The sequence below is a fragment of the Lepidothrix coronata genome, unplaced genomic scaffold, assembly GCF_001604755.1.
Source record: "Lepidothrix coronata isolate B3197 unplaced genomic scaffold, Lepidothrix_coronata-1.0 Scaffold76, whole genome shotgun sequence".
Classification (NCBI taxonomy): Eukaryota; Metazoa; Chordata; class Aves; order Passeriformes; family Pipridae; genus Lepidothrix; species Lepidothrix coronata.
The window spans coordinates 1,358,448-1,376,218 of record NW_016690256.1 but is presented as its reverse complement, the minus strand read 5'-3'; the positions used below and the strand labels follow the sequence as shown (position 1 = coordinate 1,376,218).

The following is a 17,771-nucleotide window of genomic DNA, read 5'->3' as shown; positions in this document are numbered from 1 at the left end:
CAGTAGAGTTATCTCCATGCTAAATTGGCTGTTCCTCCAGCAGGTTTTAAGTGACATAGCCAGTTCCACCTTCTTCACTTTATGCCCTAAACAAAAGAATCTGGGAGCTTCTGTCCCAATTATCTGTCAAACTAGCTTTGTGACTCAGGGGAATGAAAGGCTACTGCAAAAACCATCACTGAGACAATTTTGCCTCACCTTTTTCCAAGTCCCAAACCTAAGTAAACTCACAGCATGCATTTAGTAGTTAGAACAAGAAGCCTCCCCACAAATATTTTCAAGTGTTATTTTCAGTAAATTAATGTGACAATATTTTGACATGCTGAAGGGTTAGCAAAGAATAAAACAGTTATCCTGCAGGTATATAGAAAGAAAGTAGCAGAAAAGTTGAACTTATTGTATCTGTGTTTGAACAGGACCTTAATATACAAATAGGTTCCTCAACACTTTGTAAACACAGATCCTACCACTGATTGCAGTTGGACCAAAGGAAAACAGTGTAATGATAAATTATATATATAAGTGATAATCTTAACCAAAACATTTCCTAGAATTTGCATCACAAAACCCAGCAAGTTTGTTTCTTCAGGTGAATTAATTGAATTCTTTATCATACATTTCTTGCATCTCAGAGATAAGAAAAAATAATTTTTAGTACTTTGATTAGTAGAAGATTTTTCACTGAGACACAGAAACAGGAGAAGCATTAATTTTTTCTACTTTTGGTTTAGTGAAACGGCTTTGCTTGCAAAGTTATTTACATGATTCTGTACAGGAACAAGCATAATATTTTATGCATTTATCATAACTGCAATTTGTTCTTGAATAAACCTTTCTGTGCCCTTTGGCTGCTGCTATTGTATACTTAAGGTTCATAATGTGCTGCCCAAGCTGCAGGCACACTAGAAGATGTAAAAGCAGTAACTCAGAGCTTCTAAGTGGTGTGGGCAGGTCAATTAGTTTTAAAGTACTGAACAGCACCAAACTTTTGACGATATTCCCACCTCAATTTACTCACTGCTCCCTTCTTCTTCTACTTGAGTAACTGTGGTCATAAACCACTGGGATCGATTAAATCCCTCTGGAATATTATTTGAGAGATATATTTTTGCTCAATGCCTAGTCCCATGGTGCTTCATTAACCTAATTTCTAAGTGCGCCAAACAGAAATTAACTATTCCACAAGCTCTTCCAAGTTCCTCATGCCCAAAGGTGCCCTGGCCATATTAATCTTTTTAAGAATACCAGAAGACATGTCCATTCTTCATCCTACTTAACACTGCCTTGTTTTCAGCATCCATCAGTGAGTAATGGAGGAGAAGCAAACACAGGCACATTATGCACCTTTAGGTGTAGGATAGGAAAGGAAAGCAGACGGTGGGGTAAGGATCATTATAAGCAGGGCTGTTGCACAATAGGGCCAGACTGTGTAGAATAGTATAAAGTAGGAGACAGGACTAATAACACAAACACAGGCTTTTTTTCTTTACTTTCTCTTTGGTCATTTTTTTTCTCGTAAATTTTCAAAGCACACTACTGCTGTGTCATTAGTGTATTGATCTTTGAAACCAACACTTCTGCTATCCACAGGGTCTATCTAGTGTTCTTGTACGAAGATTTCCTAGTGCAATAGGCTCTGCAAATGAGGCCAGGTAAAGTTCAAGGTCTGTAATCCATCCTAGATTCAGTTTTTATCTGAGTCAGCACATAGTGTGGCTCAATAGGAGCAGTCCTATAGAGTGCACAATCCCTGCATCAGCTGTTGAGAACAGGTTACCTGTACTATATGTGGACATGAGCACAATATAACTACAGCTGGCACCTGAGCAAAGGTTCTGAGGATGAAAATTCATGCAGAACCTGTGAGGTCACCTCTACCAGCAAAGTTCCTGTCTGTTCATGGCCCTAAAGGTACAGTCTTATCCCAAATGCAATAACTGAATTGAATGGGGATTTTTTCCAAAATCATACAGAAGAGATTTTAAGAGGTGGAAAAACAGTCAAGTGTGTACAAAGTTTCAGGCTTGTCCTCAAACTGGCAACTGAGTGCACACACTCTCCTTGGGGCTGTGTTTCCATAAAATGGAAGGAAACACAGAGCATGAAGATGCACGATAATCAACCTATCTCCACAGGGGCACACATATCTCTGAAGAGTCTTTATAGCCTGAAAGTGTGCTGGGTACTGGAGTACAATATTTCTTAAAATATATCTATTAAAATAATGGCTTTTACTTTTTTTTGCCCTCAGGTTTGCCCTGTTGGTGTTGCCTGGTGTGTTGTCCAGTGTGTGGCCTGTGGAGGATGGTATGGCACAGCACAGTGAGAAATCCATGGCAAACCAGGTGTGGAAGTCATTGCTCTATGTCCTTGCTGCACTTTGTAGCAAGTCAAAAGAACTGTGTGCCCAGGTGGCCAAGAAGGCCAATGGCATCCTGGCCTGTGTCAGAAACAGGGCGGCCAGCAGGACTAGGGAAATGATTCTCCCCTTGTACTTGGCACTGGTGAGGCCACATCTCAAGTCCTGTGTCCAGTTCTGGGCCCCTCAATTCAGGAAGGACATTGAGGTGCTGGAGTGGGTCCAGAGAAGGACAACAAAACTGGTGAAGGGTCTGGAATGCAAGTACCATTAAAAGCAGCTGAAGGAGCTGGGGGTGTTTTGCCTGGAGAAGAGAAGAGTCATGAGTGACTTTATCACTCTACAACTACCTGAAGGGAGGTTGTACCCAGGTGAGGGGTGGCCTCTTCTCCCTGGGAACCAGCGACAGGACAAGAGGACAGAGTCTCAAACTGTGCCAGGGGAGATTCAGTTGGACATTAAGAAAAATGTCTTTCATGAAAATGGTGACTAGATATTGGAATGGGCTGCCTAGGGAGGAGGAGAAGTCACCATCCATGAAGGTGTTTAAGGAAAGACTGGACTGGACGTGGCGCTTAGTGCCATGGTCTAGCTGGCAAGGTGGTGTTCGGTCATAGGTTAGACTTGATGATCTCAGAGGTCTTTTCCAACCTAATGGAGTCTGTGAAATACGGGGTAGCAGGATATGTGAGGAGACTGGCAGGGATGGGCACGCCTGGACCGACCGGCAGACCTCAGCAAGCGCGCAGCCCAGCGCCCGATCAGCAGCTCCGGCCGCCGGAGCCCGGGCAGGATGGCGGGAGGGCCTTGTCCCCGGGCGGGGCGGGGAGAGTGGAGCCCTCCGGGGGTGTGTGCGGGGGCCGGGCGGAGGCGGGAGCCGCGGAGGGCACTGCGGGCGGCGGCGGAGGCGCTGCCGGAGCGGCGCGGACGGGCCGGGCCGGCAGCGATGTGGACATCGCTCGGCGCCGTCTCGGAGCCGGCCGGCCCCAGGGCAGCCAGCGGCCGCTTCTGGGCTGCCATCCTGGGAGCAGCAGCGGGGCTCTTCCTCCTCGGGTTCCTCATCGGTACAGTGCAGACTAACCCTCCCTAGCGTTGAGGGCTCTTCCGGCCGCCCCCGGCCCGTCCAGCCGGGGGAGGTGACTCGGAGACGGGCCGAGGAAGGGCCGGGGGCGGGGAGGAGAGGGCGGGTTGCCAGCGCCCGGGAATTTGTGCCAAGGGTGCCTGAGGTGAGTCCGTGCTCAGCCGGCCGACACCATCCGCCCTCTCTGCCTACTTCCCTGCCTCTCTCCGATCCTCTCTTCAGACTGGCCAGGTGCAGTCACCGAACCCCTCTGGGATTTCCAGCTCTGCCCCAGGAGGGTCTTTGTATCTTTCACTTTGATTTTCTATTTACTTTTTATTAAAGTAGTCATGCATTGGCAAGAGAGGAGGCGCTGGGTTTGTGAGGAGAGCACAAAAGACAGACCCCTCGACCCCGCTGCCCTGAAACCGCAGCAGCCCCAGCTAGAACGGCAGGAAGATAAACACGGGGCTGGAGGTGCGCTGACAGGAGGGGAGAAAGAGTCTTTAATTTGATGTCCCACCTCCTCCTCGTCCTAAACAGGCATGCCTGTGGGTTGCTGCCGCAAGAGATTTCCCCTCCCTACCTTCCTTTTAGTTTCACAGATGAATCAGGATCAGCTTGAGGGAGGAAGGAAAACAAAAGAGCCACTTGTATTTTGCACTGCCATTTGGTATGTGCTCGGGGTTGGTGCCATTGGGAAGCTTGAATTGACTGAATTGCTCTTTCACGTGGAAAGAGCCTTTCACTGTGCCAGTGACCAGTGCCTCACTGGTACTAGCTTGTTACCTGCTTGAACACATCAGCTCTCTCATTCACACTACCCATATAGCTGCTGCTGCATTTACACTGAACATGTCCAGTCTGACTTAAAAACAGATGTCAGAAACACTTATCTTCCTAGCCAGGTGTTCTTCTCATCACTTACTCTGCTAATGCCTGCACAGTAAGGGAAAGATTCCAAAATAAGAGCCAGACAGACCAGAGAGTGAGAAAGGAGTTACGAGACATCTGTTCCTTACAAAGAGTGTCTGTGTTTCTATGCATTTTTGTAAAGCTGCTGCCTTATTACTAAGGTAACTGGTATGACTGACAGCATGATGTTCTGGTACTCAAGGAAGATAGGTAAGTGTCTTTAGCACCTACAGGAAAATAACTGTGATGAGTAAATATAGTATAGTATTTTATATCCCTCAATATCTACCCATGGAAATAAGTTCTCTTACCATTTGTGGGACTAACACTGCCATCACTGTGCAGCCTACATTAGGTTGTGGCTGCTTGTATGTGCTGAAGTAAAAACAGTTGGAAAATGCACAGTGAAAAGCTTATGGGGAGACCAAAGAGAAATGGTGTGTGTCATGGGAATATTGCTCTCATGTTTTTGCTCTTGTATTTTGCTGTGTTGTACAGGCTGGTTTGCAAAACCTATAGAAAAGAAGACATCTCTGAGTACTCATGAGGACATGAAGACAGCATTTATGGCTGAAATGAAAGCTGAAAACATCAAGAAATTTCTTCAGTAAGCAGTTTTAGACTAGTCAGTTCAGACAAGGAAAAAAATTCAAGCTGGAAACAGCCCAAGGGTCATAGAATCACAGACTGGGTTGTGCTGGAAGGGACCTTAAAGACCATCTAGTTCCAACCCCTCTGCCATAGGCAGGGACACCTTCCACTAGAGCAGATTGCTCAAAGCCCCATCCAACCTGGCCTTGAACACTTCCAAGGATTGTGAATCAACAATTTCTCTGGACAACCTCTGCCAGTGCCTCACCCCCTTCACAGTAGTGAATTTCTTCCTAACATCTAATCTAAATCTCCTCTCTTTCAGTCTAAAGCCATTCTCCCTTGTCTTATCACTGCATGCCCTTTTAAAATATCCCTCTCCAGCCTTCCTGTAAGCCCCCTTTAGGTACTGGAAGGTGCTTTAAGGTCTTCCCAGAGCCTCCTCTTCTCCAGGCTGAACAACCCCAAGTCTTTAAGCCCGTCTCCTTGGGAGAGGTGCTACACCCCTCTAATCATTTTTGTGGCCTCCTCTGGACTTGTTCAAACAGATCCATGTCCTTATTTTGGGGCCTCAGAGCTGAGCACAACACTTCGGGGGGGGTGGTCTCGTGAGAGCGGAATGGAGGGACAGAATCTGCTCTCTTGACCTGCTGGTCATGCTTCAAACAATTCAAAACAATGGAACATGACAATTTAGATACTTTAAAATCTATTAAAATTTAGTTACTGTAATTAATTTCTCAATTTCAGTGACTTGGAAGCTTTAAATGCAAGTAAGCTGATGTACTTTTAGAAATCTTGTAAATGGGTTATTTTTCTCTTAGGAGAGTGTAGTATTTGTTAAAAGCTTGTATCTATTCCAGTCAGTAATAGACCAGAAGTCATAGTTTCTTGATAGAAATTTACTTTTTGTGTAAAGAAAGAGCATCAATTATTGTATGAGTAATCAATACATTTGGTTTTGCCTCAAATTCCCATCCTGATTAGATAGCTTAAAGTTGTACAAAACTAAATTACTAAAACCCCATTTTTGATTGGTACAATTGTGGCAATCCCACTGATTTAATTTGAAGTGCATTTGTCATGAACTATTGCAAATAAATTAGCTGGAAAGTATGTTCTCTTTACTACATAACAGTCATGCCATGACTATAACATAAACATTTAAAATTGAAGACTTAGGAGTTTTAAGAGCCTTAATCTGTATTTTGGCTCCTGCAAAGTAGGTGTTGTTAAACAGCTCTGTGAAAGGACCTCTTTCTCCCCTCTAAACTCCCTGCCTCTATGCAAACAGAAAACACTGTACCTCGTTTACTGTCATGTGGCCAGTTCTGCAGTAATATATGGCAGATGTTTAGTCACTGCTCAGAACTACCAGTACAGGCATTTAACAGCTTAGAAGAGGAAATGAAGAAAAACACAATATTCAGTTAAATGGGAGGATATTTTCAAATTTTCATGAAAATGTGAGACTTAAGCATTTGTAACTCTTACAGAAAACCGCCATTGGCACTAAAAATAACACTTAACCATGCTCTTGGTTCAGTATGTCATCCAGAAAATGGTGCTGTCACTCTAACAGTAACTTTTAAGACAGTGTTAGTACTAGATATTGACATTATCAGACGAACATGGTTTTATCTAGCAGCATTTGGCTACTGAGGACTTTGGGTTTGTCTGGTTTGGGGAAAAACAGGCTGAGTGGCAACCTCATTGCTCCTTACAGCTTCCTGAGGAGGGAAGTGGAGAGAGAGGTGCTGGTCTCTTTTCCCTGGTATCCAGTGATAGGACATAAAGGAATCGTTCAAAGCTGCACGAGAGGAGGTTGAGACTTGACATGAGGAAGATTTCTTTACTGAGAGGGTGGTCAAACCTTGAAAGAAGCTTCCTAGAGATGCTCCAAGCCTGTTGGACCTTAACACATGCAGTAACTTGATCAGGCAATTGGTCTTAAATAATTGTTGTAGATTCCTTACAACCAAACCTATTCTATTCTATTCTATTCTATGCTATGCTATGCTATGCTATGCTATGCTATGCTATTCTATTGCTCTGTGTATTGTTCTTTCAAAGTGCTTTCTTTGATGGCTTTGTTCTCAGTGGAACTCTGGAATTTAAGGTTTTCCTAATCTCATACCCCAGCACCAGCTGGTGCCACACAAGCATCTATGGCGTGTTAATGGCGTGGTCATATGACAGAAGGAGGAAATCATGATGTCAGCCTCATTCAGCTGATGGTTTTTTCAGCTCACTTCACCACTGGGCCTTCTCAGTGGTCTGAACAATTTTTTTTTTTTTTTCAGACAATGGGCTGTTCACTATTTATGTCTCTTTCATTGTTTGTTATTCATGCTGCCTGACTTTTAAGTCACAAACTGTTGAGTTTTTCTGTTCCTTGTTTATAGTTGTTTACAGCAATCAGAAGTCAGTCTCTCTTACTTGCCAACATGGCAAATTCAGTGAACTTTCAGACAAAGCAGTATTTGTGCCAAAATTAATTAAAATAGTGGTATCCAAGGAGAATATCCAGTTAATTGCAGGTAAGGATCAGAGTAATTATGTACATTTCTAGGTTGAATACACAAAGATAATTATACTTATTTCTTTTATCACTTCACGATGAAAGTCTCATTGTGTATAGGAGTGCACAGGCCTAATGTTACTCAGAAGACAAGGAGTAAAGAAAGGACAAGACCCTGTATCTGGTGCCATCACACCATTCTTGCTAAACCATGCTGCAAGGAAGATACAAATACCTGTGCTAGCTTTGGACAGCCTGAAACCCTTTACCTCAATTTATGTATTATAAAGGCAAAAGTGTAGAAACAGAGAAGCCTTGGTCCTTATTTAACCTGGGTATATCTGATCATCTCTAGAGGGTTTATTTTGAGCTAGGCTAAGAGGAGTTCTGATTATAAGCTGCAATACCTGACCTGATTGTTTCTTTCTTTTTCTCTAGCAATTTTACACAGCTTCCTCATCTAGCAGGAACAAAGGAGAATATGCATCTGGCACAGCAAGTCCAAGCTGCGTGGAAGACGTTTGGTTTGGATTCTGTTCAGTTAGTTCATTATGATGTCTTACTCTCTTACCCTGATGACACTAAGCCCAACTACATCTCAATAATTGATGAGCATGGAAATGAGGTACAGAAAACACCAGTTTTTCCAACCAGGGAACAAAATCACCATCATACACCTGGGAAGACTGTGAGGGAAAGCTGTCCTCTGTTCAGTTAATATTGGGCCTGATACAAAGCACACGGAAACTGGGGGTTCCAGTTTGCTTTTATAGTTAGCATCTTTGTTTCATAATATATGTGCTAGGAATACTAATATTTACTCTGATTCATATAGCATACTGACATATATTGATTAAACGTGAATTATGTAAGAGAATTACTTCATGTGAGTCAATTGTTTTAAAATTTTTCTGTTATTTAGGAAAGAGGAGAGAAACCATGGTCAGCACCATTCTTTGCATTGATTCATTATAGAGTATTGATGATTGTGCTAAATTCAGTTTCTGCAAGATTAGCGTTTAGGCCTCAAATCACAAGAGACATGAGTTCATTATAGAATAGCTCTAGTGCATGTAGAAGCTCCAGGGATGAGCAGAATGCAAGCATTTTTACCACTATGATCTGAAACCGCTTTAAGGGACCCTGTGTTCATTTACGCAGGACTCTGTGTGAAGAATGCGGATGGGATTTGTAAGATCACACCTTGAACTTGCCTACTGAAAAGGCTGCCCAGTGTTTGCTAAAGTTTTGGTCACTCCTCATGTAGAGCTCTAAAATCAGAGTCCTTTAAACTGCAAGTACTTGTGAAATGTGTCTGAATTTTTCTTTTTTTCCATATCACCTGGTTTATGTTATTCCTTTTCTTCTTTCCCATTAGATTTTCAACACATCATTATCTGAGCCTCCTCCTCCAGGATATGAAGCTGTTAGAGATGTGGTGCCACCCTACAGTGCGTTTTCAGCCCAAGGAATGCCTGAGGTAACAGTAGAAGAGTGAAAGAAACAAAAGTAGAAGCAGAAAGAGAAATAGAAGTAGGAAGAGAAGTAGAAAAAGAATCAGAGACAGAATTAGAAATAATAGAAATAGAAAAGAGTAGCATAGCACAGAATTGCAGATAGCAACACAGAACAGTGTGAAATTCCTTAGGCTTTAGTTCAAAATCTGACATATCACCAGTAGGAAATATGACCTAGCTCTGATGTTTTTGGGATTATCGCAATGGAACAATGTTCAAATTAGATGGTCATACGTATGTTTAATTTTTTTCTCTAGTTTGTATCAGAACTGGATTTTATTTTTCCTTTTCCTTAAAAATATGATAATAAATATTTAATATCAGCTGCTATAAGCTTCCCCAAGCATTTCTGTAACTATGCATTATTTTCCATCTCGGTAAACAAATAGACTGTTATATTTACACAGGCAATGAGCCAAACCTCACTTTCAAAATGCTGCTTGCCCAAGACTTACACTGACAGGTATAGCTGCACAGTGTTGAGAATGCTTGAGAAAGGCTTTTGTTAGCTTTTCTGGCTATAAAAGTGTTGCTGTGGTCTGAATTTAATGCTAATCCTATTTTCTTGTACCGGTGGTACCAGCTGATGGACTTTCTTTCATAAAGCTGGCCTGTGTAATAGGAATTTTCTGACCTATGATCATTAGGGTATTTCAATTAATATTTTGTAAGATTAGAATTTTTTGTTGTTGTTCTTAATATTTTTCCTGTCTGAAAATAGAATAATTTAGGTTGGCAGAACTCTCTGAGGTCATCTGCTCCAGTTTCTGCTTTAAAGTTCGATCTGACTTGGAAACCTGCTAATGCTTCTACTCACACAACCCAGTGTATATCAGTCGTGTACTTTCTAAAGTTTGTTAATAAGCTGCCCAAGTTCAGAAAACAAAAAGTATCCTGTATTCATTTGCCTCAGATACTCAAAGGATGCTGGAGAACCAGGCAGATAATCTGTACCCTAGGATATAGGAGCAATGAGTGTTTCAAGAATTGCAATGGGAATTTCGGAACATAATGTAAGATAAAATTCATAGGTTTTGACCTTTTATCATAACATATTCCTGAAGAAAGATAGAACAACCTCACTGCTTTATTTAGTTTGTGGAGAGCTACAGTAAGTGATTAGATATGGGAAATGATAAAAAAAAATTTAGAAAGCTTCATCTTCCTTCTTTAGAAAATGATTTTATTTGAATTAAATATATGAACTTTGTTTCTGATGAAAACAATACCTAAAGGCAGATTGTCTTTTCAAAATATGATGTTTATGTTCACTTTATTACATAATAGTTTGACAAAGATTCAGGTACTTAGCTAGCACTGTTAGGAATAGCATTCTCCAGTGAGCTGTTGTCTGCATCTGTACTGTGAACAGCACAGGAGGGAGCATGTATATAACTCAGCAGTGGGAACACTCGGTGGATCCATGACTCTTCTGAGTTTTTCCAGGCCGGTTTCTCTATTTTATGTTAAAACCCATTCTACTAAAAACTAAAACTAATCTGTGAACTCTATTGCATAAAATAAAATTGATCTTTACCGTGGTGTCTGTGTCCAAAATACCTCTAGCTATCCAAGACTGACTCCAGTTTTAAACAGACTGTGAAGAGAAGTAAATGCCTCACTTTGAGCATTTAAGCAGAAGTCGTATGTGAATATTCTCAGTTGTGCACAAAGTCTGACAGCTTTGGATGGTAGGAGTCTATTAAAAGTCACTTGCCTACCTAGTTGCCTCACAATCAAAGAATTCATGCTAGAGCCAGTCCTGGAGATCATTGTTCCAAATTTATAATCTTACAAGATCACATCCTCCTTTTGACATGCTCTTTGACAGTATTATTTCAAATTCTGCCTTTTTCTTTCAGGGTGAGTTAGTGTACGTGAATTATGGCCGCACCGAGGACTTCTTTAAGTTAGAACGTGTAATGGGAATTAACTGTACAGGAAAGATTGTTATTGCCAGATATGGGAAGATCTTCAGAGGAAATAAGGTAATTCCTGTATATAAAAGTGTTACTTGTGCTGCCCTTCGCTTGTTTTCAAGAGACTGAAACACTTACCTAAAGAGTTCTGTAGATTTTAGTGTAACTGAGTTTTCATAGAGCTGTGTTCAAAGATGATGTTTTAGTAAAAGATAGCAAATATGTATTTCATATGTGTGTAATACATTTCTAGGATAAAATTAAATAAGTTGGAAAGTGTTTCATATTTTTATATGGCTTTGCATTTTATAAATTGTTCCAAAATATCACTAACATTGTTATACGTTGTATACATTGTAATACATTTGAATTCTGAACCAGCCTGTTCTTCCCTATTGGTTCAGCTGTTGTCTAAAATGTCTATATTGTATTTCTTTATAATGGTTTCTGTACACTGGGCAGAGACTATAACTATATGGAGGCTATTTTAAATTGTGTATTTGGTTATTCAATATCCCTGTCATAGAAATATTTTTAAACTACAGTTTTCTGCAGATTTCCATGACCTGATAGTAAAGGACATAATCCTTTGCATACTTCAGGCATACACTCAAGTTTTTTTCCTCAACAGGAATGTAAGAAGAGAGTCTATTTTATGTGTATTTGTTTCTTGTACAACAATTAGTTTGACCCTAATTTGAGCAGGACTATAGTCTGTATTTGTCAGTTACCTAAGGATATCAAACACTGAATCTCCTCACTGGAATGCCATTTCGTATTATATGCTGTTGACTAATCTTGTGTGAAGCTTCTAAGTAGATAACTCACTGGTTTACGTACATACCATTTTCACCAGTGAAAAGTGACATATAACTCATATTCTGGGTCAGATAATATTTTCACTAAATTGTTTACCATGCCTAAAAGTAATATCACCTAAAAATTGAAGGATATTACTATCTATGAATCTTTTCTTAAAATGAAGCACAAATATCTCAGAGTTACTAATATCTAGAGGGGCAGTTTTCCTGTGGTTTGGAAATTATATGCCCTCATTGACACAAAGGGATATGTTCATTCTTACAGTAGTATTTCTTATGATTGTTTATATACTGGAGAATTTGATAGCCTGTATAAAATCTGGAGAACTATACTGTCATTTCTCAACTTCCTAATGGTGTGCAAGAATAAGATAGATGATGAAGGCAAGTACTGTATTTCCTTAAAATAAAAAAAGGGAAAAAAAGAGAGCTGTGGTGTTTCTGAATTAAATACCCAAATTTAAAACTGTTGAAGATTAGTTGTCACTCAGTCACTATCCATCACTGTCATATCTAGTGGCAAACCAGATTGGGATGTCAGAATGACATATATTATACAATAATAAAGTCACACGAGAACTCTTTTAAAACAGCATGCAGGTCAGTCCTTTTTCCATAATAAACTATGCACTCTGGAGTTAGTCTTGTTCACAGCCAAAGACAGTTTTAAGCTCTCCAGTAATAATCTTCCTCTATAGTCTGAAACCTGAGATACATTCAGAAGATCATTTAGGTAAATAAGATAAATAGAAGCCTAACTGAAAGATATGGTTGTATAGATGTGATACAGTTTTTCCCATCCATGATGTGTACATTTCAATAGTCAGTTGATTGTATTGGCCTGGATGACAGAATGCAAACTCAGGTTATGTAGCAATACTGTAAAGGATGTTTTCTATGTCATTGATGTTATCTCCTAACTAAAAGTCAAAGCAACAGCAAACCTCTTATTTTCATATGGAACCTGATATCTGCATATATATTTTTCAGGAAATTTTATGGCATGAGACTTTACTTAAACCAAGCACTGTAAAAGACCCTGAGGAAAAATCACTGTAATTTATAATACTTTCTTTTACCCCTTGAACTCTGTGGTCAATCTATAAAGGACTGGATAGGGACCAGAGATGTGCTTTGCAGGTGAAGAATGCTGAATTGGCAGGTGCCATGGGAATTATTCTGTACTCTGACCCGGCTGACTACTGTGCCCCAGGAGTAGACCCCTATCCAAATGGCTGGAATCTTCCAGGTGGAGGAGCCCAGCGTGGCAATGTATTAAACCTGAATGGGGCAGGAGATCCTCTGACACCAGGTTATCCTGCAAAAGGTGAGTGACTCTAGAGAAGGCATGCTCTGAGGGTCTGATATCAGGAAAGGCAGGGGGTGGGGATGTTCTTTCCCTTGTAACAAAACACTCTTTTTCTTAGTCTTTGTTGCTTTGTTTGGGTTACATGTCAGTAGGCCAACTCTGTAAGTGGTGCATGAGAGGAAGTGAGGGAACGTTAAGCAAAACCATAGAGTGCTCACCTATATTCATTACCTTAATCTTATGCCTCCTTAGCTGCTTGAGCTGTGCCTAAGTTTTTTCATTTATCACCTAAACCAGACCATTTTGACTAAAATTCATTAAGAGCCGTTCATGCCAGCACTTGAGACAGCATATCTAAGAGAGGCAGTCACCTCAGGAAAAGGGGTCCTTAAATGATGGGCAATGTTGCCTCTAGCCAGCAGAACTTGAGCTGGAAGGGGATACATGTTCACAAGAGCAGCACAGCAGAGCAGACCATAGGGAAGATTCCTCGTTCCTCATGCTAGAGTCACTGATCTCATAGATGAATCCCTGTTTTCTTCTCTCAAAAAGGGTCCCTGTGAATGTTGTATTAAAGAGGAAACTATTCTTTTCTATATATGCTTTTGTCCACATTGTAAAAATTAAGTTTCTCATTTGTAAAATACCATGATTTCTGTTTGAGCTTTGTCAGAATAAAACCTAGATTTCATTTTGTTCACAAAAACAGCAAACCAGAATATTCAGTAGTCCAGTGTATATGATTTTATCTGCAACTTGTTATCAACTGGCAAATTTGTTTTAGTTTCCAGCAGAATGTTCCAAGCATCAGACTAAGGACTCCCTCTTTGCTTTTATTCTTTATCTTTAGCTTAGTCTGAACTTCTGTGCAAAAGGGTTTCAACACAAAAAATTAACACTATGGGAAAACCTTCATTAGTATCTCTCTAAAAACATGCAATTAATGGCAGTCCTATATCCAGGAAAGTAAAAAGATTATCCCCGACTCCAGCGTTAGGATGGTGCTATGAACTGTACAGATTCCTTCTGAGAGTTGCAAATATGAAAATATTTGTCTTTTGCTTTCAGAATACACCTACCGATTAGACAAAATCAGTGGTGTAGGTCTCCCAAAAATTCCAGTTCATCCTATTGGCTATTACGATGCAGAGTCATTACTGCGGTAAGTGCATGGGTGACATGAACAATTTTAAGAAGACTGTATTTTGAAAGTTATGGGAGTATTTGAAAAGAGAGGAAAGACTTTTGTACTGTGCTCCTCCTGTAGCTGTTGAAATATGTTTTGTTTCTTATTAAGTTCTCTGTAGGAGGTAAATGTGTTATTTATTGCTACATATCAGATATATGCAGAGTGATCTGGAAAGGACCATTTGTAATATATTATGGTCAGTCAAGTATGCTGGAGTTATAAAGTGCCTCTCAGTTTGAATAAAGGTAAAAATTTTCGAGGCTGACCTGTCATGTGAAAAAGATCAGAAATTAAGTAATTCATTTGTCCAGGGAAGTACTTGCCATGAATGTTTGATGGGACAGTATCTGTACTGTCCTCTATTAAATGAAAGTGTATGCTTTCTCTCATCAGGTGTGTTATGTTGTTTAAATATGATGGTGGTGAACTAGTATAAGCACACTGAGGAAACTCAGGAGTTTCATAGGGGATTTAATAGACATCTGCATGTAAGTTTACTTACTAAGTGGGCAAGTGGCATGGAGACAGGCTACCAACTTGCTGGTGGACAGCATTAAAATCCATAATTATTTCAGCAAACCAAGTAAGTTCAGTAAAAAACCCCTAAGATGTGATTGAGTTAGAAAGTGTATCATTCCCCTAGAAAATGTAGCAGTAATCATCTATGTCAACTGTAGAGTGGCAAAGCAGGAAATGTCAGGGTTGGCAACAGTATGATGGATAAGTGTTTAGGGCAATAAGTGAATATAATCTTGGGTATGTGTTTGTACAGGAGTTTTACATCACATGAGCAGTCATTCTGCTCAGTTTGATGCCTCTGTTTGAGTACCAAGTCAGAAAAAAAAAATCTGTCTTGGTTCTCTATGCAGATTTCTCCTGAAGTATTGAAGCTATTTATTTTTATAGGAGGCAGAATTTTACTGTCTTTGGTAGTTTTGGATACCTGATGTTCATTAACACTGTCCTAATGTTTTTCCTATTTCCTTCCAAACTTCTAGGGACTAATATATCTCCAAATGCTCTTTTCTTTAAAACATTCCTATTATCACTTTTATTAAGATAACTGCTCATAATGAGAAAGGTATAAGTTAAAAAACCTCTTTTATCCACTGCCAACTAGTAGTGGTAGAGCAGATTAATATGTATAAATATGATGTAGCTAGATATTTCTCTTCAATAAATTGTAAATAATTCTGGAACTTGTTTTTAATAATTATGAATGAAATCTAAATCTTTTAAAAATACTTTTTTTTCACATTTGTCTTGAGACATCATAACTTCTTGTTATTTCTGCTATCATATTTTTATATAAAAAATTTACTGAGGACTTGAAGACATGCTGTAGTGTTCTATGGAATAAAGCTTGACCGAAGCATGCATTTACAGTAAAAGATATGCTTTCTTTTACAATAAATATATTTTACTTTCTAAGAACAGAACACCCATCATACTTTTTAATATTTTCTTTGTTTCTCACAAGTCCATGTCAAAAATATAAGTCCTTTAGGTGAATACGTCTGGGTGATTGCGATCCACTGAATTACTGCATTCCCAGTTGTGTTAACAGGGAAAACATTGCCTTTGACAATGGAATAAGATCACATTTCTTCAATGTTAGCCATCTTTGACACACATCAACTCTGCCTATGCTACTGGATTAAGCAGTGTCCAGGGGTAGGCACTGGAAGACAACTGTCTATGCCGTTAAATTGTTAGAATGGCCCAAGTTGCTCTCTGCTAATTCAAATGCAAATGCAGTTCAAGATACTAGAATGTTCCAGGGACCAAAGATGCAGTTTGTATGCACTGTGGTTTTTGTGTGGATGGGACCTAACAAAGTGTGATTTCTGTTTCTTCATTTGTGTTTGGTGCTGTTGTAAGATTTCTGTAACTAATAATGATTTTTTTTTTCATAATAGTAATATGGGAGGACATGCACCACCTGATAGTAGCTGGAAAGGAAATTTGAATGTATCTTACAATGTTGGTCCTGGTTTCACAACAAGTTATTCTACAAGGTCAGTTTTGTTTCCTAAGTAAAGTATGCTTGGGATCAGAGAAAAGACAGGTAGAGCAATAGAATTTGACCAAAGATGGAGTATTGGGTTTATTTGCATCATTCCCTTGATTTTGACAATTTCTTTGGCTGAAATACTGTCAGTGCAAAGCTTCAGTACATTTACATCTTGACTGGATGGATATGACCTACTTGCTTTGGTTTCCAGCTAGTCTTGAATCAGTTTCCTTTGAAAAGCATCTAGCCTTTGACAAACTATTTGTTAAGACTGATTTTTTTTTTTTTTGAGAACTTTTGTTGTCTTTTTTAAATTCACATGAGTCTAGCTTCTGCTCTTACCTATTGACTTATATAAAACAGTATTAACCTACAAGTTAGGTTTTCCAGAAGAGCTTAAATTGCAACATCATTTTTATTGCTTCAGATTGTTTTTAAACTAAATTAGTAATTACAGTTTAGGACTAAAGTCCAGGTGTTTCCATATTGTCTGAGTACAATGTACTGACTTGTTATAAAGTGTTTGACTCCATATGAACTTCATATGACTGTTGTTCATACTGAACTTCATATGAACTCTTTAGGCTGAGTTGTTGCACCTCCAGCTGTGTTACAGGTAAACAGCTCTTGATGTTGTAGATTAAGTCTCCTGATGCAACTGGTTGTCTGATTTTCTGCTGCCTGAGGTGCCACAGCAGTATTGACTGTGCTGAAGTGTGGTGGTTTTGACTGGGGTAATTTTCTTCACAGTGGTTGGTATGAGGCTGTGTTTTGGATTTGTTATGAACACAAGGTTGATAATAGAGATGTTTTTGTCATTGCTGAGTAGTGCTTGCACAGAACCAAGACCTCTTCTGCTTTCTGTACTGCCACACCGTTGAGGAGATTGGGGGTGCAGGGGAAATTGAGAGGAGACACAGCCGGGACAGGTGACCCCAACTGACCAAAGGGATATTCCATACCTGTGGTAGTTTCAGCCACATTAGAAATCCAGAACCCAATTTCCAGGCTTCCCTCCACCCCTTCCCACAATTTATCCCAACACCGAAGAGAAAACTTTCAGGCCAGAGGCTTCTATAGGGGAAGGGGGAAGTATATACATTTATTTACACAAATAAATACTATACAAACTAAAGGCAACTATATATATATATATATATTACACTTTTATCAGTCCCTTCGAAACTTCTCCCTTTTACTCTAGTCCAGGAAAAGCCTTTCAAGGCTGATATGTAATGCAGTCTCTCTCTTGTGGGAGTGTTCGGGGCCCCTGAACACTCCCCCCCAACCAACCTTCAGCTGTTTGCCGAAGTCCCTTCTTCTTATGAAGTTCAAGAAGGTAGCTCTGAGTCCTTTCTCCTCGGTCCTGTGTCATTTCTGTTGTGTGATCTCTCTTTCTCAGTCTCATACCTCAGTTCGTAGGCTGCTGCAGTGTAGTTCAGCTTATCAAGCATCCTCTGAGTCAGTTTTCGGCTGCCCCCAGTCAAAACCTCAGCAGGGCAACTCCTGAGCTCTTTGACCCATCTCCAATTCTTGCCTGAAGTTCTTCCAACATG

General features: G+C 40.0%; 1 protein-coding gene across 4 annotated transcripts in view; it reads left to right on the top strand.

Annotated features, from left to right (window-relative positions):
* The first annotated feature begins 3,297 nt into the window (after positions 1 to 3,297).
* Positions 3,298 to 17,771, top strand: part of LOC108499617 (putative N-acetylated-alpha-linked acidic dipeptidase) — a 30,466-nt gene continuing 15,992 nt past the window's right edge. For 2 of the 4 annotated variants that reach the window (XR_001875603.1, XM_017819664.1), the window contains exons 1-8: positions 3,298 to 3,423; positions 4,833 to 4,941; positions 7,885 to 8,071; positions 8,825 to 8,926; positions 10,826 to 10,951; positions 12,844 to 13,030; positions 14,081 to 14,174; positions 16,121 to 16,219. Coding sequence is in view for 3 of the 4 variants with exons in the window: in XM_017819664.1 (XP_017675153.1) it covers positions 3,306 to 3,423; positions 4,833 to 4,941; positions 7,885 to 8,071; positions 8,825 to 8,926; positions 10,826 to 10,951; positions 12,844 to 13,030; positions 14,081 to 14,174; positions 16,121 to 16,219 (1,022 nt within the window). In the remaining variant the exon portion in view is untranslated. Of the gene's footprint in view, positions 3,424 to 3,558; positions 3,586 to 4,832; positions 4,942 to 7,884; positions 8,072 to 8,824; positions 8,927 to 10,825; positions 10,952 to 12,843; positions 13,031 to 14,080; positions 14,175 to 14,754; positions 14,785 to 16,120; positions 16,220 to 17,771 lie in introns of those variants that run through there. The other 2 variants (XM_017819665.1, XM_017819666.1) reach the window with 2 other exon arrangements.